Below are 27613 nucleotides of genomic sequence, written 5' to 3' on the forward strand. Positions count from 1 at the left end.
GGTAGTAATTGTTTTTTCTGTAGTCCTAATTATCCTCTGAAATCTGTGTCTGTCCTGTTGGGTTGCAGAACCAAACCAGACAGTTATAGAGGTGCAGATGATAGATCTACAATTTTTAGTTTGCTAACATGGATATGGAACCTGCAAACTAGCCGTATTGCTAGAAAAATTGACCACATTCTTCCACAGATTGTTTCTTTTTTTCCCCTTCATTTTTTGTTGTTTTCTTTCTTATTGATTTTTGTAATTTTATTCTATTGTCTTGTGTTTTTAACTGTATACATAGCTCAGAGTCATAGTGAGATAGGCAGCTATATAAATTTACCAAATACATAAATAAATGTTACCACCTGGGTGTGAAAGGCAAGAGATGAACATTTGTGTTTTAAGTTAAGGAGAGGTGGCTTTTGATGAGTTATTTAACCTAGGCAGCAACTTTCTTTCAGGAAGCATTCAGCAACACTGCAATCTCTGTCTGTTCACCACATCCAGTCTGTCTGGCCTTAAACGCCACATGAAGAAACATTCCCACGATAAGCCACACCAGTGCCACATCTGTCTGAAAGCTTTCCGTACGCTTTCTCTGCTGCGTAACCACCTGAACACTCATACAGGTATGTCTGCCTTCTGGGTAAATTGAACCTCTCGCTAGAAGATGTCTTTACAGTTTGTTCAATTATTTTTATGACCAATCTTAGAAATATCACTGTCAACTTGCAAAGCATCCCTGAACTGCTCTCGAGTTGCCATGGCCAAGCGGGATGGGAGAGCGAACTTCGCTGCTGCATCAAGGAGCTGATATCTCAGTCAAAACAAGGCACATTCCAACTGATAATGCCAAGGTCATCTCCATGGGAACCCACAGTGGCCAGAGGGAGGGACTTTTACAACCCACAAAATTGCTTCGTTAGGGAATGTGACTGATAACACATATTGGGGGGAGGGGGAAGCAGGATCAGAGCCAAAGCACAAATTAACTGAGGTCAGAGTTGGCTCTGACTGGTCCGTACTGGCATGAAGCTCCTAATAAATAACTGGGTTTCTTTTGAAGCTTGGCTTGAAACTCATGATTTAATTAGGGCCTTTGTCAGAACCCTGACAATCCCTCTCACATAAAATAGTCATCTCTTAGTTTTCTGTTTGGGAATATTTTGCAAGGACTGGTTTTTTTTTTTTAACCAATTGGTGAGTATAGAAAGCAACAAATTTTGCCTGCCTTGATTAGTAAAGGTAAAGGGTCCCCTCGCACATACGTGCTAGTCGTTTCTGGCTTTAGGGGGCAGTACTCATCTCTGTTAGAAAGTCGAACAGCCAGCACTGTCCAAAGACGTCTCTGTGGTCATGTGGCCGGCATGACTAAACGCCAAAGGCGCATGGAACACTTACCTCCTACCAAAGTGGTCCCTATTTTTCTATTTGCATTTTTACATGCTTTCAAACTTCTAGGTTGGCAGCAACTGGGACAAGTAACGGGAGCTCACTCCATTACGCAGTGCTAGGGATTAGCCTTGATTAGCTGAGACTAAAATTATGGTCTCTAAAGAACTCGTTCATCCAGAAAAAATTCTCCACCAACTTTCTTAGGGTTTGCTACTTTGAGATATGCCAAGAATTCGCTTCTTCATCTTTGTGCAGAGATTGGAGCACTAGTATGTTTGCCCGTTTCAGAACCCTACCATTAGGCAGAGTGAGCATGTAGTTTCATTTAAAAACTATTTATATATGTACATACCCATGTACTCTCATTCCTTTTCAGGATAAGTAGCATAATGCAAAGTGCAGAAAACAAAAAAGAGTTAAGAAGTGTTAAGCAAAAAAAAAAAAGTAGAGGAAGAATATAAAAGGAAAGGAAATACACCTAAATCTATTTCATATCAACACCATTGAGTAAGCCTCACCATATTTTATTGCCATTGCAGACTTGCATTTCATTCTAGTCCTTGACCTACAAAAGTTCATTTAGTGACAGTTCAAAGTTACAACAGCACTGAAGAAAGTCACTTATGTCCATTTTTCACACTTAAAACCATTACAGCATTCTCATGGTCACATGGACAAAATTCAGGTGCCTGGTAACTGTCTCATACAAGAAAGGTCATAAAATGAGGCAAAATTCACTTAACAAACTGTAAGTCAAGGATTACATGGAGAAGCCCTTTAAATGCACCATCCGTAGCTACTGCACTGTAGAGGTAAGAAGCATTGTTCTCTGAAGAATCATTTTGTCCCTTGACTGAGTATATTAATGCAATATCAGGGGTTTTCAATTCAGTTGTATAGAATGTGAAGGATGTATGTTTTTGTTTTATTTTTTATGTGTAATGTACACTGAAGATGTCATTTAATTTCATTGTATGAGGTGCAATGACAATAAAGTAAACTAATTTTTTTGGGCATTTTGGCATTTGGCATTTTTAGTTAGAATCATATTTGGTAGGGAATTTAGAAGTAAAAGTTAAGTAAAATTCTCCCTAGTATAGCTGGCTGTGGAATTCTGGAGTTGCAGTCCATACATCTGAAAGATCCCAAGCTTGAGAAACACTGATATAACACATATGTCTGCTAAATTAAAATATTACTCTACCTTGAGCCTTGAAATGTGAATTTTTGATCCATATTCATATCCATGAATCATTGCAATTCATTCAGGTTCCCAGCCAACATGACACAATTTGCATATTAAAGTGCAGGTTCACGCCCCCAAACAATCTCACCACAAGAATTCTTATCTTTGTAAACCCCAGGAGTCACTGAAAGAGTTGGGCGGCTATATAAATTTTCTTAAATAAATAAATGCTGTATACATTTACTGTTAAGTACAATAAACAAGGAAGGATTTATCACACACCTTACTATTAATCCTTGCTCAATTTACTTAGCATTCCACTCTTTGTTATATCTGCTTTACTTTCATCACTTCAGTTGTAACCAACTTGCAACTCTCAAAACATTCCGTAATTCAAGCTTATTTATGAGATAATGTGCTTTCTCTAAATCAACAGGCAGACCATAACCTTTTCTCCTCATATTCATAAATTTCTGTTATCTGTTGAAGAGCAAAAATCCGGTGTGCATAATCTGTCTGGCATAAAGCCATAGTGTTATTTCAGATTTTATTTACATTTATTTATTTATCAAATTTCTAGACTTTTATTTATTTGCCTTTATCTATTATTTATCAAATTTCTACACTGTTGTTTACCTTTGTTTATTATTTATTTACCAAATTTCTTCACAGTGTTATTCACTGTACCCTCTCATTCCCTTTGAATCAAATTCTATCAGATTCCTTCCCAGACATACTTAATAGACTACTTTGTTGTCGTTTTTCATTCAGTCTAGCTGTTTTTCCCTTTATGTTCTTTTGGTTGCCAAGCACAAATGCATCCTCACACTTCAAAACAAGTCACATTCAATAAGTAAATCACAACCAATACATTAATGTTTTTCAAGTTAATGTATTCTATTTATTGCAATTTTATCCTGCCTTTACTATTTTTAAAAATAACTCAAGGCAGAAACACAAGTCTAATCTTCCTTCTTCCTTCTATTTTCCCCACTATAACAAAATCAGGACTAAGTATCTCCTGCACACCTGATGTTGCTTTACCTCATCTCTACCACCTGCTATTTTAACTTTTCTTTTTAAAGATGCTAATCCTATGCACAAAATTATCAGCATTTCTAGGTTGATTTGAAGTGTTTGATGAGTCATTTTCCACCTTACTGGATTCCGTGCCTAGGTAGATGTAAAACTAACAGCCTGCTATCACAACAAATTCCTCAGTATTCCAGGTAGACTTGGATTTAAATGTTTCAGTTGAATACATTTTGAAATTCTGCTTCTATTTTGCAGGGACCAAGCCACACAAGTGTAATGAATGTGATATGGCCTTTGTGACAGTGGGGGAACTTTCCCGCCACAAGCGATATAAACATACTCTGGAGAAGCCCTTTAAATGCTCCATCTGTAACTATTGCAGCGTAGAGGTAAGACGGATTGTTCTCTGCAGAATCGTTTTGCAAAGTTCTCCCTTGACTGAGTAGAGAAAGATGAGGTTTCCTTTGAAAGAGGCCCTGCCATTCATGGTGTGTACATTTTCAGTTAGAAGCATAGTTGGTAGGGAATTTAGAAGTAAAAGGAAGCGAAATTCCTTCCTCATAAATGCACATTTAACAACGCACATTGCAGTTAGTAGGGGTGGGTGGGTGGGACCTGTCATGCCCCTGGTGGAGACTGACTCTGAGGGAGAGGAGGAACAGCCGACAGGGAGTGGAAGTGTGACTCCAGAGGTTGTGAAGGAGGCTGGGGAAGGGCAGAGGCCGGCTGAGCAGTCAGCCCAGGCCTATCCCCTAACCATCCTAGGGCATGCAGGGAGGAGAGGATAGGGAGAGATGTGGTCTACTTGCGAGGAGAGGGCCTTGATCCTCTTTATGTGTTGCAAGTGTGACCACTGCATAAGAGTTTGGACTTGCGTACTGGCAAACGCTGGAAACAAAGCATGTTTTATTTGGGGCTGAAGTTACCTTGGTTGGCGTCCTTCCAACAGACTGTGCCCTGTTATCTCCTTGAATTTGGTAAATACTTCTGTTCCATTGTGGAAATTTCATCATTGTAGTTTGTTTGGTTTTTTTTATTTCACCTCTATCTGCTCATTAAATTTTCTTTTGAAGACTATTTTTGAGTATGTTTTATCTCCAACTGAGTATTATTGAACAGTGGGGCCAAGTTGGAGGCATTAAAGGACGTTTATTTACGTTTTGGATTTTGTTACGTTTGTGGTACACTTTGGGTCATCACAGGACCTTTAGGCTAGCATGATACTGCAAGTGTGATTGAGATCCAACCTAGAATTAAGAAACTTTCTGACACTGAGAACAATCAGTGAAATGGCTTTTCTCCAAAGGTTGTGGGTGCTCCATCACTGGAGGTTTTAAGAAGAGGTTGGACAGCCATTTGTCTATAATCCTGTAGGCTCTCCTGCTTAAATGGGATTGGGCTAGAAGACCTTCAAGGTCCCCTCCAACTATATTTTTCTATGTTTTTAAGTTCCTTAAACAAACTTGAGTGTAAGATTTACTAAAGCACAGGTCCCCAATCCTTGGGCCAAAGCATGGTAGCAGGCTGCAGCCATTTTAAATTGGGCCACACAAGTGCGCAGCTCAGTTTATGTGAGCGGCATGTGCGCCTGCTGCTCATGCAAATGTAACTGACTGTGCATGCTTGCCCACCACTCTCAAAGAACCATTCCTTCTTCTTCCTCCCACCCCCCCACCGCCACTGATCCCCAAGCCAGAAAGGTTGGGAATGGCTGTACTGAAGCATCTCTGTCAGATGACTATCTAGTCCAGGGGTGTCAAATTAGATTTCATTGACCTTGGGGAGGGGGGGAGTGGAGTGGGTGTGGCCAGGGTGGGCGTGGCCAGCTTGACGTCAGTCATGCCAAGAGCGCCTGTGGGGGCCCAAGCATTCTCCCAGCAAAAACGGGGTCGCGAGCTACATTTTCAGCTGCAACGGCCTCCTGCAACTGTCTGCCAGCGAAAACTTGAGTTCTTGAGGGCTGCCCATGGCCCTCTTAAGCTCCACTTTCGCTGGCAGAGGCACCAGGGGCTGGTCCTTCACTGTTTCCAGGGCAGCCCCGTGGGCCACATCTAAGCACCCCTTGGGCAGGATCCAGCCCCGGGCCTTGAGTTTGATACCCCTGATCTAGTCCAATTAATTTTCCCAAGAAGGCATGCATGCATATACATAAATTGAAAAAACAAAAAAACAGCAATCACCTCCAAAGTAAAAGCAATGCAATTATAATTGTGAGCATGTCATACACTTATTTTTATTTTTCTAATTTCCGATTGACCTCACGTTGGCTGGACAGGGTCAGACAAAGGGCTGGATGTGACCTGGGGGGTGGGGGTGGGGGTTGTAAAATGGCCAGATCCGATCCAGCCTCTGATTGAAGACCCTAAGTTATAGAGAACTAGCCATTTGTTGTGAGACCCTTTTCCACTGGCTGACAAGTTGCTTAGTTAGAAAGTTTCTCCTGATATCTAGCCTGAATATCTTCCCTTCGGGGAAATGGTACTAAGATACACCTCAAAGGCTCTTCTCAAAGTCACCTGAAATTTGGAAGGTGACCTCAAACAGGAATTGTCTACAGCAGGGGTCCCCAACCACCGGGCCGCGGACCGGTACCGGTCCGTGGAACATTTCCTACCGGGCCGCCGGTTTGCTGGGTGCCGCCATCTTGTTTGATGAGAAAGAGCTTCTGGGTGAGCTTTTCCGGTTGGAAAGCGGCGTTTGGGTCCTGAAGGAATCCTCGTGCCTTAGTTTCATCGAAGGGGGGGTGGGCTTTGAACTAAGGTGCAAGGATTCTTTCAGCACCCAAGGCAAGGCGAGCCGAGCGACCGTCCTGAAGCGAAGCCCATTGACAAAGGTACAAAGGAGGAGTTGAAGGTGGCGGGGAGAAGCGGGGGACGGCTGGCTGTCCGGTTGCTCGGCTCACCTTGCCTTGTCATGCGTGCTGATGCCAGTACCGGGCCGCGGATCATTTTGTGATGCCGGGCCGTGGCACAAAAAAGGTTGGGGGCCACTGGTCTACAGCCATCTTAGTTTTCACTTAGTGTTAGATTTTATTTGCTTAAAGACTGCTGTTACATCTTCCGTTACAGGTACCCTTCATTTAGCAACTGTTAGACATTTAATAATGAAGAAATAACTTTCCTACCAATCCTTTCCATTTAAAATCTTTGCAAGTCTGTAAAGCAAAAGAAACGTGAAGCAAGATCATAAGAGCAGTTGCTGTTCACTTAGTGACCCCTTGTTTAATAACCAAGTTGTGGTTGCTAAACAGCTACTTACAATTGACTATGTTGTTGTTGTTAGTTGTGAAGTCATGTCCGACCATTGCGACCCCATGGACAACATTCCTCCAGCCCTTCCTGTCTTCTACCATCTTCTGGAGTCCATTTAAACTCACGCCTACTGCTTCAGTGACTCCATCCATCCACCTCATTCTCTGTCGTCCCCTTCTTCTTCTATTGCCCTCAATCATTTCCAGCATTAGACTCTTCTCCGGTGAGTCCTTCCTTCTCATGAGGTAGCCAAAGTATTTGAATCTTTTCTATAGGTTACATATAGTCTTTTCTATGGATTACATATATTCAGATCTTTAACTGTTCCCTGTAGGACTTGGTTTACAGACTTTTCACCTTTATCCCTTTCAGACTTGCTAAAAAAATTGTCCTTTTCTTAAACAGTGGTGCTAATTCTTTACAACAAATACACCTTACATGGAGGAAAACAAGCCTCTGCAAGACGCTTTTTAAAGCAAGGACAACAAAATCCCAGCAAAATACATTCTAGAAGTAGTAAGCAAATGCGGGGTTTAATCTAATGTGGAATGAAAACCACGATGGTTGCAAGGAATCCCTGTTTGAGGTCATCCTCCATATTTCAGACGGCTGGGAGATTTGAGAAGAGCCTTTGAAGCTTGTCGTAATACCTGCATTTCATTCCTGCTTCTGGTAAATAGATTTTGTATCGTGTTCAGAAATCTGTTTGCCTTGCGGGATGAAAGAAAGACAAGAAGCTTAAACCCCTTTCAACTCTTCTTGAAAACAGTAGTTTGTTTCTAATCAGCCTTAAAATATTCTTGTGAATGTTCCACGGATGAAGTGGGAGCCCTTAGCATTGATTTATTTTTTTTATAAACTTAATGAGATGTCAGTCAAGGGAGAGCAGATTGCAGAATTCTTTAAACAATATTTTCTTTCTTTTTTTTCATTTTTGGAGACAAGATATACACTTGGAAAAGCAATGTTAAATAAAAGGGGAGTAATATAAAAGGATGTGAAGATCTGTGTATATCTGTTGTCTCTCATTGCTGCATATACTCACAAAATTGCCAATTGCTCAGCTTTGCTATGCAATTTGGATAATTAGCCATAGTTTATAGGGGTTTTTATGCACAGTCAAGCTGTCATGCCCCTGTTGGAGACTGACTCCGAGGGAGAGGAGGAACAGCCGTCAGGGAATGGAAGTGTGGCTCCGGAGGTTGTGGAGGAGGCTGGAGAAGGGCAGAGGCCGGCTGGGCAGTCAGAGGAAGACCCCAGGCCCATCCCCATCCTAGGGCACGCAGGGAGGAGATGATAAGGGAGAGACGTGAATGGCTCCTTTAACTCCCTGAATTCTGGGAGTTGAAGTCCACAAGTATTGAAAAGTTGCCATGTTTGGAGACCCTTGCTTTAGAACAGGAATGTCACAACTCTTTTTCATTGAGGGTCGCATCTGGGTTGTGTTTGACCTTGGGCCGGGGGTGTGGCCAACGTGGGCATCACTCATCGAAGCTCTGTGTCAGTGTTCCAGAAAAGCTCAACTCCAGTCAATAACTCCGAGACAGACCTTCTCAAAGTTTCCTTTTATTAGAGTAGTAAACTGGCACATCTGGGAAATCAAACTCATTGGTTGAGAACAATCAACCAATGGAACAGCTTGCCCTCGGAAGTTGTGGGAGCATCATTACTTGAGACTTTTAAGAAGAGATTGGACTGTCATTTGTCAGAAATGGTTTACGGTCTCCCGCTTGGGTGGGGGATTGGACTAGATGACCTATAAGGTCCCTTCCAACTCTGATTATCTGTTAAATTCTGAATCTGAAAGTTTCCAAAGCTGACACTCTGTTTTCAGCCATGACGGCCTCCTGCAGCCCTCTGCCAGCAAAAATGGAGCTGGGAAAGTTTCGATTTTGCAATTGGGTCGGTTTTGCAATTGCTGCCTCCAGAAGATGGACTAATGGAAAACAACTGTTGCACTATATATGCTTTCACAAACACCAGATTACTGATAGGCTCAGAATGCTGCAGAACTATTGTAAAAGAGAATGATGTAGAGGCTAATCATAGTTGTTCAATGGGTGCAGTGACACCAAATTCAGTCTTTCTCAAGCTTGGCAAGTTAAGATGTGTGTGTAATTCAACTCCCAGAACTCCTCAGCCAATATGGCCCTTAAACAGGGGTGTCAAATTTCATTGAGGGCCGCATCAGAGTTGTGTTTGACCTCGGGGGACTGGGGTTGGCCTGGCCAGGATGGGAGTGGCCAGCTTGACCAACATGGCCAGGGTAGGCATGGTCACTCGTGTTGAAAGCACCTATGGCCCAAGTGGTTTGCCAGCAAGAACAGGCTCCCAAGCTCCATTTTCAGCCATGACAGCCTTCTGCAAACTTCTGCCAGAGAAAATACCCTCTTCCGAGCTCTGTTTTTGCTGACAGAGGACTGCAGGAAGCTGTCGTGGCCAAAAATGGAGCTTGCAAGGGCAACACGCAGCCCCACCGAGCTCTGTTTCCGCTGGCAGAGGCACTGCGGGCCGGTCCTTCGCTGTTTCCAGGGCGGGCCTGCGGGCCAGATCTAAGCACCCGGGGGTCACATCCGGTCTGCAAGCCTTGAGTTTAACACCTCTGCTTTAGAAGATGCAACGGCATGTTCTAGTGATAAGCACTTAGCAGCGTTTCTAAAAAGCCAACTTTTTTTTTTAACTGAATGGTTTCAGTAATATCCTCCATGTACTTGTAATTCAGAATCTTCTTTTGTAAATTGCAGGGCAGCAAATTGAAGCGCCACATTCGCTCACATACAGGAGAGCGTCCTTACAGTTGTACGGTGTGCTCCTATGCTAGTAGGGACACTTACAAATTGAAAAGACATATGGTAACTCACTCAGGTACGTATTAAAACTATAATGGCTGCCATTAAAGCAGAGTAACACTAATGCCTGGTCCTGTGGGGCTATGAGATGCTGAGCCACTAAAGGAAGAAAGACAGGCACGTGAGCAAAAAAAGCAAGGCGGAACAGTTGGAAGCAGATGGTACTCCAGAATAGCCAAGTCGGGTATTCAGTGGATTTGGAGACAAAACAAGAGAAAATTATTTGGAAACGAATCCAAGAGAGAATCAACCTGGAATTAAGGAGAGTGAGGACAATTAACCAGTGAAGCAGCTTGCCTTCAGAAGTTGTGGGCGCTCCATCACTGGAAGTTTTTGAGAAGAGACTAGACAGCCACTTGTCTGAAATGGTATAGGGTCTCCTGCTTGAAGAGGGGGCTGGACTAGAAGACCTCCAAGGTCCCTTCTAATTCTATTCCATTCCAATCTAACCTAAATGGAGTTCAGTGAAATGGTGGCAAGGAAGTGAGATAACCTAAAAAGATATCTAGGTGGTCAGGTGGGCAAGAATTCCCATCAGTGAGAAAACGTCTGTTCCATAGCTCAGGAATCCATGTTTGGAGCCTTTCTTTTCTACTGTAACAGAAGTTGAAATCTGCAGAAATCCTACAGAAGCCCCACAGCGTTATGGGGGCATGGATGCAGCATCCGTTCAGGGTGAGGATGCAAAAAATTAGGATCTGGAAAATATGTTGTCGTTTTCAGCTGTGATGTTTTGCTCTCTAGTTTACCAGTTCTTACAAGTATGTGTTTCCTTCTAGGTGAAAAACCCTTTGAATGTGTGATTTGCAAAGCCAGATTCACACAGGCTGGGACTTTGAAGTTCCATGTTTTGCATAAACATGGGGAAAATGTACCAAAATACCAGTGTCCACACTGTGCCACCTCCGTTGCCCGGAAAGGTGATTTAAGTAAGTTTCATAACGTTTTCTTTCCCCAAAAAATCTTTCTGTAAACGTACATAAAGAATGAAGGTCACTGTCAGTATCCAGCTTCACTTAATAAATCTATCCCCAAAGTATTGTGCTCTGGTTCATTAATTTCCAAAGCAAGCTCTTGCCATTTTGCAGTAAATAAAACCTGATTTCTCCCTCAAAGATGTGACCAATGAACATTGTTTCTATGTCCAATATCAATCATTTGGGCTTAGCATGCTCCTGACACTTTCACACTCATTTTTTTCCTGAGATTTTTAGGTTCTCAGTTCCTGTTGTTTTAATTAGGAAGGTCACCAATGCTTTGGCACTATGTTCTTTTTTTTTTTAATTTTCATTGATTTTTTTTTAGATTGGCCTGAATTCTTCTCATTATGTTTTCCAGCCCCTCTTAGCCCATTGCAAGTGTTCCCTAGCATACTTGCACATGGATATAAGCAGGGGTAGGATTCAAGAATCCCAGCAACCGGTTCTCTGCCCGGTTGCTGGGTGGGCGTGGCCTACTGGAACTTTCTGTTTCCAGCTTCCGGTGGGCCTCCAGAGCTCAGGGGAAGGCCGTTTTCATCCTCCCAAGGGTCCGGAGGCCTTCCCCGGGCCTCTGGAAGGGCAAAAACGGACTCTCCCAGGCTTTGGAGGCCCCATCCAGAAGCCGGAAACAGGCCCATTTCCGGACTTCTGGAAGGCCCATTTTCCCCCACCCAGAGCCTCTGCACAGACCCTGCACTTACCTCCATCTAAAATGGGCCGTGTTGAGATTCCTGGGAGGGGGTGGGCAGGGACAGCCGGTCGGTTGAAATAGCGGTTTGGCAAACCAGATATAACTTTAATATCCAGTTCACCCGAACTGGTAGAATCTCACCCTTGGATATAAGTACAATGCAAAAAGATGACATTGTATCGGTGATATGTCATTTGATTTAAGTTGTGAGCCTGAGTATTAATATACATTTTAAAACTGAACAGGGAAAAAGCAGGCGAGACCATCAAAAGAAGCCATCTATTAATTTTACAAATTCTTTAGATCAAACTGCAAGGCAGAGAAGATATATCTCTGAGGGGAAAAAAAGCATTAGGAAAATCTAAGGTTTAACTAGTTTTTTAACCTGCATGAAATAGGAGAAGGCAGCGTGGCTTTGAAAACTATTAGAGAGCAAAACACTCAGCACATCAATGCCATCTTCGATGGGTTTATTTCCAGGGTTTGAGGTGAACAAAGTTCATTTCAGCTATTTCTTCATTTTGTAATCAACCCCACTGATGTATGCGACGCAATTAAAAACCGGCACTTGAGAACTCCTTATCCCGGAGATGAAAATTACAGGACATTTGCTTAGTTGACTTTTATGAATCCAGAAGTGGCTTCAAGAAGTCTATGTGTGTGAATGATGAGCACTCAATAGGGCAGGGACATCCACAATAGAGGGAAATATATATATATATATATAATCAAGATGGCAATGCAGTTGTGCAGTCAAAAACTTGCCCCCTTTTTATATGTGTCAACAGATATGTAAAAACAGGCATAGCTTCAGTCTCGTCTTTTCAGCCACCATTGTGACATTTTTTTCCATTCTTTGTGCATGCCCCTGCCATAGGCCCAGATTTTTAGAACACAAATTGATTGATTGTTAGGTGAACAAACCAAAATATGGCATCTTAAAAGGGAGACTCTGCTGAGGAATAAAAAAGTTAATGGCAAGAAACCGGGGGTTAATACAGCCTTTCCAATTTAATGCTGTCCAGTGTTTTGAGATTATAGCTTACCAAATTGCCAGCCACCTTGACCAAAGGCATTATAATCCCAGCCAGGGGATCATCCTGAGTACCAGGGAGATTACTAAATGTGTAATTGTTAGGGTTTTCTCTATTTCTTTCAGTGGTATGTATGTGAGTTCTTTGGAAGATGCTTTTGCAAAGATCATTTTTTCCCTCCAGTTCTTCCTAAGACTGAATTCAGGGCTGAATTTTGTAAGAAAGTGAAATAGCACCACCTTTTGGCTACTTGGGAGGAAGTGAATATGCTTCATAAACCAATCCATTGCATTTACTTTTTGTATATTTAAAAGGGGCCAGAAATTATTGCTCTTCTTAATCAGAAACCTCTCTCCCTTCCTTCCTTCTTTCCTTCCTCCCTCCCTTCCTTCTTTCCTCCCTTCTTTCCTATCTCCCTCCCTCCTTCCTTTCTTTCCTTCTCTCTTTATTCTTTCTTTTCTTCTTTCTTCCCTTTCTCCCTTTTTATTTCGTCCCTCCCTTCCTTCATTCCTTATTCCTTCCTTCCTTCCTTTCTTTCCTTCTTTCATTTCTTTCTCCCTCCCTTCCTTCTTTCCTCCCTCCTTCCCTCCCTCCCTTCTTTTTGTGAAGTCTCTAAATCTGAATCCTAATCAAAGTCCAGTTGGTGCGTCTCCCTTGAAGTCATTCAGTCAGTCTCATGTTACCCTTTTAACTAAATTTATTTGCAATTCACAAGCTCCTTAGGTGCAATTCAGGTTGTATTGTTGCTTAAATATTATGCTGTTTTACTTTTTCATGGAGGCTTGGGCATGTTCAGTTTTTTCTGGATTTCCTCATTCTAATGGTCACTAAACGAATGGTTGTGAAAAGGACTTAACAGAGCATAGTGCTTAAGAGAGTCAGCATATTTCCCCCAACAATCTGAGTCCTCATTTTACCAACCTCGGAAGGATGGAAGACTGAGTCAACCTTGAGTCAATCAGGATTGAACTTCTGGCAGTGGGCAGAGTCAGCCTGCAATACTGCATTCTAACTATTGTGCTGCAAGGACTTTTCTTTTTCTATGGATGTAATAGTCATTGCATGGGATTTATGTGAGCTTAAAATTTGTTTTAATGTCTTTTTTTTTGTCTGTTCAATACACCTGCTTGGGACTCAACAACTGTGACTTATTAAGGCAAATCCATATGAAGGCTCAAAGTATTTGAGGGGGAAATGTAAAAATCATACCACTCCTGTTACAGGTATCCACCTGCGAAACCTGCATTCTTACATTGAGATACCGGTCAAGTGCAATTATTGCGATAGTGCCTTCCACGAGCGTTACGCTCTGCAACAACACAAGAAGATACATAGAAATGAAAAGAAATTCAAGTGCGATCAGTGCAGCTACACATGCAAACAGGTATTTATGAGATGGCCCAGTTCTGGTTGCTGTTTGTCAAATTTATAGACTTCCTTTCTTGACAGAGCTCAGCATTCCTTCCTCCAATTTTTTCTGACAACAACAACGCTGTGAGGTAGGCTGAGTCAACCTTGAGCTGGTCAGAATCGAACTGCTGGTAGTTGGCAGAATTAGCCTGCAATACTGCATTCTAACCACTGTGGTACCATGGCTCTTTGATTCTGTTCAAGCATTTGTTGATCTTTGGATTGAGTCTGATTTAAATATTTGAAGTCGATTTGCTTATCTGTGTGCATTTCTTGCTATGTTTAAGCTTCATTTTGTTCCAAATGTATTCCTGAACTTTAGCTACAGCGTGAATTGAATAAGGTGCGGCACCATTTATTTTTGCAATGGAAGTAGGAATCTCTTACAAATGCTGCTTCCATTCTGATTAATGTCAATGGGCATTTCAGTGGGGAGAAGAAAATAAGACTAGGGTTTGACTGCCACAAATCTCCCTCTCTTGTACCCTTTAAGAATATCTGCAGTACAGATACCTCCTCACTTATCAGTTGCCTTGTTTGGCGACCATTCAAAGTTAACAAAGGTGTAAACCTTCTCCCAACAGTTTTGCAATTAAGCCTCACATTTACAGCCATTGCAGGGTCCTGTAATCACACGATCATCATCTGAGTGGTTTGCAACTGGCTTCTAACACGCAGAGTTATAGAGAAGGGAAAGTGAGGTTGTAAGCCAATTGCGATCATGTAATTTTCTACTTAGTGTTTGCAGAGCTTAGCAATAGAAGTGCCAATCCCAATTTTGGTCACTAAGGGGGGACTACTGGTGTGTGTTTGTGTCTGTGTCTATACATGCACATATTTAGTTTAGTTTAGCTTAGTTTACTGTATTTTACTTTATTGTCATTGCACCTCATACAACGAAATTAAATGCCATCTTCAGTGTACATTATACATAAATGTTAAAAGCACACATCCTTCACATTCTATACAATTGAATTGAAAACCCCTGATATTGCATAAATATTGCACAATATTATATATACGTATATACATATATATATACATATACATATATATATATATATATATATATATATATATATATATATATATATATATATATATATGTTTTCTGAGGTTCTCGCGGGTATTTGTATGTGGATCTTTGGTTGTTCGGGTTTTCTCCCACGTAAGATTCAAAGTATCTAGGCAACGTTTCGATGAAGTCTCATTCATCATCTTCAGGCTTCTGTCTCCGGCTCTGTGCTTCTCAGAGTAATGTGAGATTGCAGCTGCTTCCTCCTTTTAACTGCCAGTGGGGGTGGGACTTGATTACCCACCTAATCCAAAAAGAAACCCCAACCAAAATCCAAGACAGAGAACAAGAAAACGGCAAAGCCCTCCTCCCATATATAAAAGGCACTACAGACAAAATTAGCAAGATCCTCCAAAAACACAACATCAAAACAGCATTCTGCACAAACAGAAAAATATCCACCATCCTAAGAAACCCCAAAGACAAAATCGAATTAGAAAACCAAGGAGTATACGAAATCCCCTGCACTGCCTGCCCTACCACATACATTGGACAAACTAACAGAAGAATAAGTGCACGCATTGAAGAACATAAGAACTCAATCAAAAAAGAAGAAACGACCTCTTCCCTGGTCCAACACCTCAAAGCCACAGGACATGAAATTGATTTTAAAAATACCAGAACTATCGCCAAAACCGAACACTTCAACAGCAGAATAATCAGAGAAGCCATAGAGATAGAAAAACGCCCACACAGCATGAACAAACGAGATGACACCTCCCGCCTTCCAGCCATTTGGAAACCCGCCCTCATGAACAGACGAGTACCTAACATGAAGAAAGACACCAGACCCACACCCATGAGAGCCACACAAGATGCCACCACCACACTTCCATATAGAAAACAGACTCCCACCCATTCAGAAAATGAGACACGACCATGGACCAGAAGCTGCACTGCAGCTGCATCACTACCCACTTCAAACCCCTCTGAGCCATACATGAAGCAAACCGACACCCACTATGAAGATGCAGCAGGACCACGTACTAGAAGCCAAACAGCAAGATCACAACTCACCAGCTCAAATCCCCCAGCAACTAAGACTAACCTGAGCACAACCAAGCCCCCACCTGAACAGAACACGCCTCCAACCAATCAGAACACGGCTAATCCCCCAACCAATCAGAACACAGCCAAACCCCCTACCAATGAGAACACACCCCCACCCAATCAGAACACAGCCAAGCCCCCACCCAATCAAGTCCCACCCCCACTGGCAGTTAAAAGGAGGAAGCAGCTGCAATCTCACATTACTCTGAGAAGCACAGAGCGGAGACAGAAGCCTGAAGATGATGAATGAGACTTCATCGAAACGTTGCCTAGATACTTTGAATCTTACGTGGGAGAAAACCCGAACAACCAAAGATCCATATATATATATATATATATATATATATATATATATATATATATATATATATATAAACATACATGTATGGTATTCATCTTTGTTCGGGTATTTTCCCACATCATTATTGTTGTGCTTTTAAAGTTGTAGCTACGTTTCAGCAGAATCTCATCTGCCATCATCAGGCTTCTGTATTGTGTTTGTCTGTGAGTCAGACTTTCACAGCTGTTTCAGTTTTAATTTTGGTGCTAGCCTACGCTGTGCCAGAATCGTTTTTTCTTCATCCTGATTGGTTGGGAGTCTTGGTCTGCATTTATTGGTCTTGGAGTTTGCTGTGTTCTGCTTGATTGGTGTTTCTAATATCTTCTGTCTGTTTTGTGGGGAGGGTTTGTCTTGATTGGCTGGCAACATTGTGTTCCTGTATCGGAGGCTTTTAGTGCGGCTTGGCTCCGAGTAAATGGATGGCTATCATTTATTAGGAAGCTAGGTTTCATCTCGGTGCCTGGTTGGGGTGTGTTTGAGCTGGAGGTATCAGGGGGAATCTGTTTGTGCCCAGGTGTTTGCCTGGCTAGTGGTGTGGAGATTTTTTTGTTTGTGAGTGCAGGCTTCCAAATAATTGGCAGTCTGGTGGAATCATCTCTTCTATTCATGCTTTCAGGTCTTTTTTCAATCTCTATGGCTTCTCTGATGATTCTGTGGCTGGGGTTTTCTATAGTGGCTAGGGTTTTGGTGCCATTGAAGTTGATGCTATGACCTGTGGCTTTCATGTGTTGGACTAGTGAGGAAGTGTGTTCCAGCTTTTTTGCTGCATTTTTGTGTTCATCCAGGCGGGTACTTATTCTTCTATTGGTCTGTACAATGTATGTGGCAGGGCATGATGCACAGGGGACTTCGTATATGCCTTGGTTTTCCAGGTCAATTTTATCGTTGGGGTTTCTAAGGATGGCTGCTATTTTTCTGTCTTGATGTGATGCCTGTGTAGTATCTTACTGAATTTGTCTGTAGTATCTCTTATGTAGGACAGGACAGCTGTTCCATAGGTCTGTTCATCTTCTAGGTTTCCGTCATGTCTCAGTGTGTTTTTGTGGATCAAGCTGGTGATTTTGCTTTTGTGGAAGCCGTTAGCTGTCAGTACTTGGGTGTTGAGGTAACGGTTGGTGCATGTTTTCTTCTGGTATATGGTGTATCCTAGTGTGCCATCTGTATGTATGTGTATATATATATATATATATATATATAACCTCAGAAAACAAATATATATATATATATATATATATGTTATGACTCCCCTTCGAAATTCAAACGAACAAAACGGAAAGCAGTCGCTTCACAATTAAATCAAACGTGAAGAAGTCTTAATAAATAACGGCTGGCAGAAACCACAGCATAAGTCTTACTCTGTCCGGCAAACCAGTCCTGGCAATAAATTCTCAACCTCAGAGCTCTTTGCTGTAACGTCCTCACTCAAATAGACATTTTGTTCCTGGCGAAAATGCACCAGCCCAGCTGTGTCCTTTTATACCCATTAAGGCAACGTGCTAATTTACTGACTTGCTCTTCTCATTTGCTTCAGCTGATTTTGCCTTTTCAACCGTCTTCTATTTTTTATATTTAACCACAAATTTTCCAAGTTCTCATCTCCACTAGAAGACTCTCTCAAAACTTCCCTGTCAGCCATTCCCGGCTGTTGATCAGATAAAGAACCAGAGGAGATCAAAGGTCCTGACAATTCTAATACATCAGGTCTGTCGTCCTTTGTCACGTCCACCTCCTCATCCTGGTTATCAGTCCAATCAGAAAGCCAGGCTGGTTCAAATTGTTCGGATGTAATCTCTTCACTTGAACTCATATCAATCACAGGAGCTGAATCCAAGCCCGGAGCCACAACATATATATATATATTCGGAGGTTCTCGCGGGTATTTGTATGTGGATCTTTGGTTGTTCGGGTTTTCTCCCGCGTAAGATTCGAAGTATCTAAGCAACGTTTCGATAAAGTCTCATTCATCATCTTCAGGCTTCTGTCTTCAGCTCTGTGCTTCTCTGAGTGATGTGAGATTGCAGCTGCTTCTTCCTTTTAACTGCTAGTGGGGGTGTGACTTGATTGGGTGGGGGCTTGGCTGTGTTCTGATTGGGTGCGGGTGTGTTCTCATTGGTAGGGGTTTTGGCTGTGTTCTGATTGGTTGGGGGGTTGGTCGTGTTCTGATTGACTGGAGGCGTGTTCTCTTCAGGTGGCTTGGTTGTGCTCAGGTTAGTCTTAGTTGCTGGGGGATTTGAGTTGGTGAGCTGTGATCTTGCTGTTTGGCTTCGAGTTCGTGGTCGTGCTGCATCTTCATAGTGGGTGTCGGTTTGCTTCATGTATGGCTCGGAGGGGTTTGAAGTGGGTAGTGATGCAGCTGCAGTGCGGCTTCTGGTCCGTGGTCGTGTCTCATCTTCTGAGTGGGTGTGAGTCTGTTTTCTACATGGAAGTGTGGTGGTGGCATCTTGTGTGGCTCTCATGGGTGTGGGTCTGGTGTCATTCTTCATGTTAGGTACTCGTCTGTTCATGAGGGCGGGTTTCCAAATGGCTGGAAGGCGGGAGGTGTCATCTCGTTTGTTCATGCTGTGTGGGCGTTTTTCTATCTCTATGGCTTCTCTGATTATTCTGCTGTTGAAGTGTTCGGTTTTGGCAATGGTTCTGGTATTTTTAAAGTCAATCTCATGTCCTGTGGTTTTGAGGTGTTGGACCAGGGAAGAGGTCGTTTCTTCTTTTTTGATTGAGTTCTTATGTTCTTCAATGCGTGCACTTATTCTTCTGTTAGTTTGTCCAATGTATGCGGTGGGGCAGGCAGTGCAGGGGATTTCGTATACTCCTTGGTTTTCTAATTCGATTTTGTCTTTGGGGTTTCTTAGGATGGTGGATATTTTTCTGTTTGTGCAGAATGCTGTTTTAATGTTGTGTTTTTGTTTTTTTTTCCTTGAAGACATTTTGCTTCTCATCCAAGAAGCTTCTTAGTTCTGAAATACACTTCAGAACTGAAGAAGCTTCTTAGATGAGAAGTGAAACAACTTCAAAGAAAAAATAAAAACAAAAGTCCAGTTGCCTTTTGAAAAGCACCTTTGGGACAACCATTTATTTATTTATTTATTTATTTATTTATTTATTTGATTGATTGATTGATTGATTGATTTGAGTTGAGTTGAGTTGATTTGATTTGATTTGATTTGATTTGATTTGTCAAGCAAGTATTAGTTAACAGGTATAAGTATAAGCACGGTTATGAATACATGAAATGGATACAAACAAAAAAGAAACAATAGGACAGGGACGGTAGGCACGTTGGTGCGCTTATGCACGCCCCCCTACAGACCTCTTAGGAAAGGGGTGAGGTCAATAGTAGACAGTCTAAGGTTAAAGGTTTTGGGGGTTTGGGGAAGAAACCACAGAGTCAGGTAAAGTATTCCAGACATTGACCACTCTGTTGCTAAAGTCGTATTTCCTGCAATCAAGTTTGGTGCGGTTTACCTTGAGTTTGTATCTATTGTGTGCTCTTGTATTGTTATGGTTGAAGCTGAAGTATTCATTGCCAGGAAGGACATTGCAGTAGATAATTTTATGTACTATACTTAGATCGGACCGAAGGCGGCATAGTTCTAGGTTGTCTAGGTCTAAAATTTCAAGTCTGGTGGCATAAGGTATTCTGCTACGAGTTAAGGAGTGGAGAATCTTCATTATCTGTTACGTGGATGACTGAGAATCTCCATAGATAACTGGGCCGGCAGCTTTGAAAAAATCAGTGGAGAGGCCTTGGAAATGGTTGTAAACAGTAGGGATCGATCATGTCACTGTTTAGCATCTGAGGGATAATTCTGCATCTATGCAGCTTGTTAGCAAAACTCATGGCTTTGTTTTGATGACGTCTTCTTTCTCCCAGGAACGCTGCATGATTGTGCACAAGCAGACACACACCGGTGAGAAGCCCTTTGTTTGCCTCTCCTGCAACAAGGGCTTCCAGCAGAAACAGCTCTTAACCAGTCACTTCAAGAGACACCACGACTCCACCTTTGAGCCAAAGATCTATGCATGTCCCAAATGCAGCAAGGGCTATTCACGTTGGGTAAGGTGACTTGCTGGCCTTTTTGAAGGGGTCTACAACCATATGTACCAACAGCTGGAGAACAATATTTGCACTGAGCGAATTCCGCGCAAATACAGATTTTTATAGTCCCAGATTTAAGCTGCCATCTACATGTGTTCAGTTCTGATTCCCATGCTGGTTAATGATCACTGGATATTTTTTTTCAAAACTTTTGCTTCGTGATAAATTCTTTGCGATTATGATAGACTGAACCCAAATATAATTTCAGAAACCCTGTACAGGTAGTCCTCGACTTACAACAGTTCATTTAGTGACCATTCAAAGTCACAACATCGCTGAAAAAAGATGCCTTACGATCCTTTTTCCCACTTATGAACATGGCAGCATCCCCAGGGTCACATGACCAGAACTCAGATGTTTGGCAACTGACTCGTATTTATTACGGTTGCAGTGTCTCGGGGTTATGTGACCCCTTTTGCGACATTCTGACAAGCGAAGTCAATAGATAAACTGGGTTCACTTAATAAACATGTTACTAATTTACCAACTGCAGTGATTCACTTAACAACTGTAGCAAGGAAAGTTTTAAAATGGGGCAAAACTCACTTAACAAACTAAGTTCACTTAACAAACTAAGTTGTTCACTTAGCAACAGGAATTTCGGTCTTAACTGTGGTCGACTGAGGACTACCTGTATTATGTAGGAATTCTGAGACATGTAATTAGTTTTTAATGACTATAACGTCAAGAGCACGTGAGCCTCTCTATAAAGCCTTAGTAAGACCACACCTAGAATACTGCTGTCAAGATTCCAGCAATCGCCCTAATTAAAACATGAGCCTTGAGCCGAACTTCAAAGAATTCATTAGGAGCGACATACTGGCATGACTTGTATGAAGTTGATTCTGGCATACGTAATTACAGTCACCTGTGACCCTGCTTCCCCCCTCCCCTCTGGGTGTGCCATAAATCAGATTCTCCAATTAAGCGCCTACATGGGCTAGGTGTCATCCATCACGTTCTCCAGTTAAAGTTCTTCCTGGGCTAAAGCTTCAGTAGCTTAGTTACAATCTTTTTAAAGATAAGGTTGGAATGTGCTTCTTTTTTTTTCTTTTTTAAAAATAAATTTATTTATTCAAAGTTTCAAAAATTTAAAAAAGATAAACAAGTTCTCACATTTTACAGAGATGTCATAGCAGTGTACATGTCCTTTAATAACAATTAAGTTCATTTACCATAGGTATATCTGTAGGTTTACTAGTATTTACTAGTTCCTTACTATACTACTGTTAAAGTACAATACTTATTTATTTACATTACTTTACATATATACACATGTCCTATATCATATTCTTCTTTGAAATTTCTTTAGTCATTTTCAAAACATCTTTACTCCTTTTTTTTAACCATTTGTACCATATGTTCCATATCATAAAATATTCTTCTTCCCTGTTTTTTAATAGCATAGTTAGTCTGATCATTTCTGTGCATTGATGTATCTTATTAATTACTGCTAGATCTGTGGGTGTCGTGGTCACTTTCCAGTTTTTAGCAAGAGAAATTCTTGCAGTGGTTATAATATGTAATGTTAGGTGTTGGTGTTTCTTATCCCATGTCAGCGCTAACATACCTAGCAGAAAGATTTTTGGTTTGAACTTGATCTTTTGTTTTGTTAACTCCTCTAACCATGCTTGAATTTTGAGCCAGTACTTTCATACTTGGGACACGTCCACCACATATGAAAATACATTCCCTTTTTCTCTTTGTGGAATGTGCTTCTAAGTTCATTTGCTATATGCTTTTCAGTTGACGACTGCATCTAGTTTTGGTCACCACACTATAAGGCACTACATTGGCGATAACTTCGAAATTAGGTCATAAATACCTTTTCGTGGGTCTGTCTTAATTTTCAATGCTAAACAGCTGGTCATAAGCACCTGTGTATCAACCCTATCCTGCTCCCTGAGATTCTGATTCCATTCTGCTTTGCTGACATGGTTATGCTGGCTAAGAAATGGCACTTAAAGATTTCTCCCTTTCCTAAAACTCTGTGCATTCATACTTTTAACTGGTTGAATAAATTCTCTTTCTTTTTTTTCTTTCTGCATAGAATAACATGCTCAAGCACACTGAAAAGTGCAGAGAGACAAGAGCTGCTGAAAGCTCTCCATCCTGCAAAGCAAGCAAGAGGAAGAAAAGAGAAGAGAGTAGTCAACCTGTAGCCAAAGAAAAAGGTAACAAATGAGATGATCACAATGAAACACAGCAAAAAGAAGAGCTCTTTTTTTTAGCAAGGAAGGGGTGTTTTTTTCCCCTGACCAGGTTTAGAATCTGCACATTAAAAAAAAAGAAGGCACTGATTAGCTTACCTTTTTCTAATAAGTAAATTCCAGCACAGATATAATCACATTTTGAAAATTGCAATAATGGATAAGCCATCAATACATCTGCATGTTAAAATAAATGTGAAGAAGAAGAAGAAAAGACACTCTAGCTTTTAACTAAAATAATGTTCCTGTATGCTGAGACCGTCACTTGTCCCCGCCCTGAGAAACCTCATCCCTGGTGGATACAGGTTTCACCAATCCTAGGGCAGCCATCACCAAGTCTGGTGTCCTCCAGAGCCACAGACTTGAATTCTCAACATTGGCCATGCTACATGGAGAATTGCAGAAATTAAAGTCTCTCTTCCATTGGGAATTAAAGTAATTTGCAGGTGGACCTTTTGACCTCTTCCTGTATGCATTTTGGTTTCCCATGTTGATCAGCTGTCCATTTTAAAGAATTACTTTCCTTTTAATACAAACAGTTTCCATTTTGGTCTGTTTTTTTTTTAAATTAGATTTTTATCCTGCCTTTATTACTTTATAAATAACTCAAGGTGGTGGATATACTTAATACTCCTTCCTCCTCCCATTTTCTCTACAACAACAACCCTACAAGGTGGGTTGGACTGGAAGAGAGTGATTAGCCCAAAGTCACCCAACTAGTTTTCATGCCTAAGAGGGGGACTAAAAATTACAGTTTCTTGGTCTCTGTTACTGGCTTTATTACTGTTACTGGATACACAATCAGCCAGATGTTTGGACTGGATTTGTCATTTTTATCCATATTTTGAGTCCTTCCCAGGAAAAAAACCCGCTTTTTCCCAGGAGGCAAGTGGCCTTTCTTGTTTTTCTTTGAAGACGTTTTGCTTCTCATCCAAGAAGCTTCTTCAGCTCTGACTGGATGGTGAGGAATGGAAGGATTTATACTCCTTGCAGACAGCTGGTCATTTGCATCCCTTTTAGCGAGTCGTTGAGACCACATCATCTATCTCCTGTGTACAGCACAGTCCTTTCAACAGTTCCAAGAAGGCACCACACCCATTTGCACCACTCAGGTGACCCTGATGACACAGATAAACCTCCATGTGGCCTCAATGATTCTCTAAAAGAATGCAGATGACCAGCTGTCTGCAAGGAGTATAAATCCTTCCATTCTGCACCATCAGAGCTGCACCATCAGAGCTGAAGAAGCTTCTTGGATGAGAAGCGAAACACCTTCAAAGAATGGTCAAACAAATGGCAACTTCAAATCTCAACAAATAAATGCTCTGTCTTACATATTGGCAAAAAAAATCCGAAAATAAAATACAAGCTGAATAGTCAAGATCTTGTTGATGATCCAAGCTCTGTAAAGGACCTTGGAATACTCACCTCTAATGATCTAAGTGCTAGTGCCCACTGCAACTACATAGCCAAAAAGGCATTAAGAGTTGTTAACCTAATCTTACGTAGCTTTTTCTCTGGTATACACTACTAACTAGAGCATACAAAACATTTGCTAGACCAATACTCGAATACAGCTCATCAGTCTGGAACCCACATTACGTATCTGATATTAGCACAATTGAGAAAGTCCAGAAATATTTCACAAGAGTTCTCCACTCCTCTACTCGTTGTAGAATACCTTATGCCACCAGACTTGAAATTCTAGAACTAGAAAACCTTGAATTACGCCGTCTTCGGTCTGATTTAAGCATGGTATATAAAATCATACATTGCAATGTCCTACCTGTCAATGAATACTTCAGCTTCAACCATAACAACACAAGAGCACACAACAGATACAAATTCAAGGTTAACCGCACCAAACTTGATTGCAGGAAATACGACTTCAGCAATAGAGTGGTCAATGTCTGGAATACTCTACCCGACTCTGTAGTTTCTTCCCCAAACCCCAAAAACTTTAACCTTAGACTGTCTACTATTGACCTCATCCCTTTCCTAAGAGGTCTGTAGGGGGCGTGCATAAGCGCACCAACGTGCCTACCGTCCCTGTCCTATTGTTTCTTTTATTTTTCTTTTATTTTTTCTTATATGTACTCATTTCATGTATTCATAATTATGTATACACTTTTACTTATTATCTTGTAAACAATTGACAAATAAATAAAATAAATAAATAAAAACAAAAAAAAGTCCACTTGCTTCTTGAAAAAGTATCTTTGGGATAACCAAGGCCTGGATGATTAAGAACCTCCATAGACAGTTGCTTGACAGTGTTACAGATGTTGCCACAGGATGTAAGCTGTTCCAAGGAAAGTCACCTTTTTCAATTGACTGATGGTGATTTTGTCAATGCCAATGATGCTCAAGTGGTGCTCCAGATGTTTTGGGATTTGCCACAGTTGTTCTTCTGTTCTGAGGTCTTTGAATTTTGTGTTCTTCTCCGGTTTTTTTCTCTCTTCTGCGTCTCTGGGTACTGCAATATCTATTATCCAGACTTAGTCTTTCTTATCAACAATTGTTGTTGTGTATGATGGACATATTTCTAAACTTTTCTTCTGGCCAAATTACCATGTTTTAGCCCATATTAGTTTTGCTTGTGCACACAATAAGCTGCAACCCATTAGAAACACCCTTTTTAATCTTCCTTTCAGTCATTACAGAGACAGGTGAACTTGCCTTCTCTGCTTCCCCATAATATTCAGAAATATTCATTGCCACCTTCCCCAATGACAGTTTTATTGGTATAATTAGGGCCAAGGTTGGTAAGGAAAAGATAATCATTAATCAGTTTGAAGCATGCAGAGTATTTCCAGTTTCAGAAGTCATGTGTGAAAGTATTCTGTCTGCCTACATAATGAGCGCAGAGACCCTTATCATCATGTTGACATTTTTAATTGTTTTTTTCCCATGCATTCTGGGCTCCTGGCCACATCCTTTCATCTATAGCTGTCCCCCCAAAAAACATACAGGAAGTCTTTGACTTACTACCACGGATACATAATTGTGCTTGGAAATTATAACATACATTGTGACAGTTGTAAAGTGGAACTTCATGTGACTGACACCTCCCCTTTTTTTTGGCAACAGTTGTAGAGGAAACACCATGGTTATTAAGTGAACCCATTCTTGGCTGTGGGCCAAATTTTGCTGGAAAGTGGAAGTAAAATGCCAGTTTCCAGCAAAAACATCATAAATCGCAGTGACATGGCTGCTTCGAAGAGCCATAAATGTGGCCCTGTTGCTGAGCACTCCCAGTATAGTCATGTGATTGTGAGTAAGGGGCACAACTGCCAGGCCCTGGTTGTAAGTAGCTTTTGGGATCCATTTTAACTTCAAGTTTGAAAGCAACTGGTCACAATTCAAGGAATACTTGTAGTTGGAGAATTTGGGGGGGGTCCTGAATAACATAGGACATAGAAAGGGGTTTGTTTTGAGCAGCGTGATGGCCTAATGATGGAGACAGTCGTCTCCCAGTTGGAAGGTTGAGAATTCAATTCTAAGCAGTAACGAATATTTCTCTATCAGGACACAAAGAGAAAATATCTGCTGCTAATTCCACGTGGCATCAGGAAGGGCATCCGGCCAGTAAATGCTCATCTCCATCCAGTCGCCTGAATTTGAGGGATTATAGGATCGTAAAATAAGAGCTTATAGAAAGGGGCTTGTCTATGGAGATTCATCCAGGTCGTGGTTGTCCCAAAGGTGCTTTTTCAAGAGGCAACTGGACTTTCTGATTTTTCATTTCTTCATTTCAAGCTCTATTACTGATACTGGATGCACAATCAGCCAGATGTTTGGGCTGGATTTGGCATTTGTATCCATATTTTGAGTCCTTCCCGGGAAAAATCCCTCTTTTTCCCAGGAGGCAAGTGGCTTTTCTTGTTTTTCTTTGAAGACGTTTCGCTTCCCATCCAAGAGGCATCTTCAGTTCCAACTGGATAATGGGGAATGGAAGGATTTACACTCCTTGCACATAGCTGGTCATTTGCATTCTTTTAGAGAGTTGTTGAAGCCGCTTGGAGATTTATCTGTGTCATCAGGGTCACCTAAGTAGTACAAATGAGTGTGGAACCTTCTTAGCAAATGTCCATATTCACCTTGACTATTTTTTCTCTTCAAGAAGCTGTTTGTGTGGACTCTCCAGTCTGCACCCCGTACAGTGTTTCTCACAAAGCACAGGAGAGGAAAGAAACTGCTCTGAATGGCAGTAAAGCAGGAATTACTTGTGAGATGATCTTCAATTTGATGGACAAGTAGCATTGCTGTTCCTTCTTCTTTCTGCTTGCAAAGCAGTGACTTCAATTCTAGAAGAGCATAAAAACGCAGATAGAAATCTGTGATGTTTTCTGATATGATTATTCAAGGGCTAAATTTTGCTTGCCGTTTTGTCTTTTGGTCTTGTTTTGATAGTGCTGTATACAGAGGGGAATCTTTACATAGTTAAATATGTGGAATTCTTTCCATTGTTTCCAGCTGTAGAGTTTTAGTTAACCAGAGTTGGAGTTAAGATCTGATACCAGTTTATTCTTCCCTGGCGATGTTCCCCCGTTGCTTTTTATGGCGAATTCATCTCCAGGTCAGGTTTAGATGTTATTGTAGAGTCGCATTACAAGTTCCCGTTGAACTGAAGGGAAAGCTTGATTTTTATCAATATGTGACCATAATCAAATCAAACCAAACTTAGATGCAAATACATGGACATGGGACATCATAAGAACTGAATCTGAACCTACCTTGTCCTCATTTTTGTGGAGCCATTTTTCTAATTAAGTACTCCCAACAGTTAGTTAAATATTAAAGCCGAAGTCTTGTATAAAAACATTCTTGCTTAGTTCTTTTTAAATGTGAGTATCTCACAGAGATCAGATCAAATGAGGTTAGTTTATGCTATTGATTTGTTTAGGATAATGGTGCAATAGCCTTTCATTTAAATATTTTATTTAAATATTTACTTATTTGACATGAAAAGTATTGTTAAAGCTGATGCTACGTCTGTGTTTTATGAGAACATTAGAGCTGTTTG

At 41.2% G+C, this 27613-nt stretch overlaps 1 protein-coding gene across 1 annotated transcript; it reads left to right on the forward strand.

Moving 5' to 3' along the window:
* The first annotated feature begins 450 nt into the window (after positions 1 to 450).
* On the forward strand, positions 451 to 27613 carry CTCFL (CCCTC-binding factor like). Its single transcript, XM_087928668.1, has 8 exons — positions 451 to 614; positions 3857 to 3990; positions 9597 to 9717; positions 10481 to 10630; positions 13630 to 13790; positions 20153 to 20335; positions 22428 to 22551; positions 26711 to 27613. The coding sequence occupies exons 1-8, from the start codon at positions 515 to 517 to the stop codon at positions 26845 to 26847; spliced, it is 1110 nt and encodes a 369-aa protein (XP_087784794.1). The 5' UTR covers positions 451 to 514; the 3' UTR covers positions 26848 to 27613.

Source organism: Pseudonaja textilis, chromosome 3, assembly GCF_049901715.1.
Source record: "Pseudonaja textilis isolate UNSWEBS1 chromosome 3, rPseTex1.2, whole genome shotgun sequence".
NCBI classification, from domain to species: Eukaryota; Metazoa; Chordata; class Lepidosauria; order Squamata; family Elapidae; genus Pseudonaja; species Pseudonaja textilis.

What these genes read in the sequence shown, in the direction of transcription:
- CTCFL (XM_087928668.1), top strand. Translation starts at nt 515, where the DNA reads ATGAAGAAACATTCCCACGATAAGCCACACCAGTGCCACATCTGTCTG. An exon ending in CCACCTGAACACTCATACAG is followed by an intron (nt 615 to 3,856) that starts GTATGTCTGCCT and finishes TCTATTTTGCAG; the next exon opens with GGACCAAGCCACACAAGTGT. An exon ending in GCAGCTACACATGCAAACAG is followed by an intron (nt 13,791 to 20,152) that starts GTATTTATGAGA and finishes TCTTTCTCCCAG; the next exon opens with GAACGCTGCATGATTGTGCA.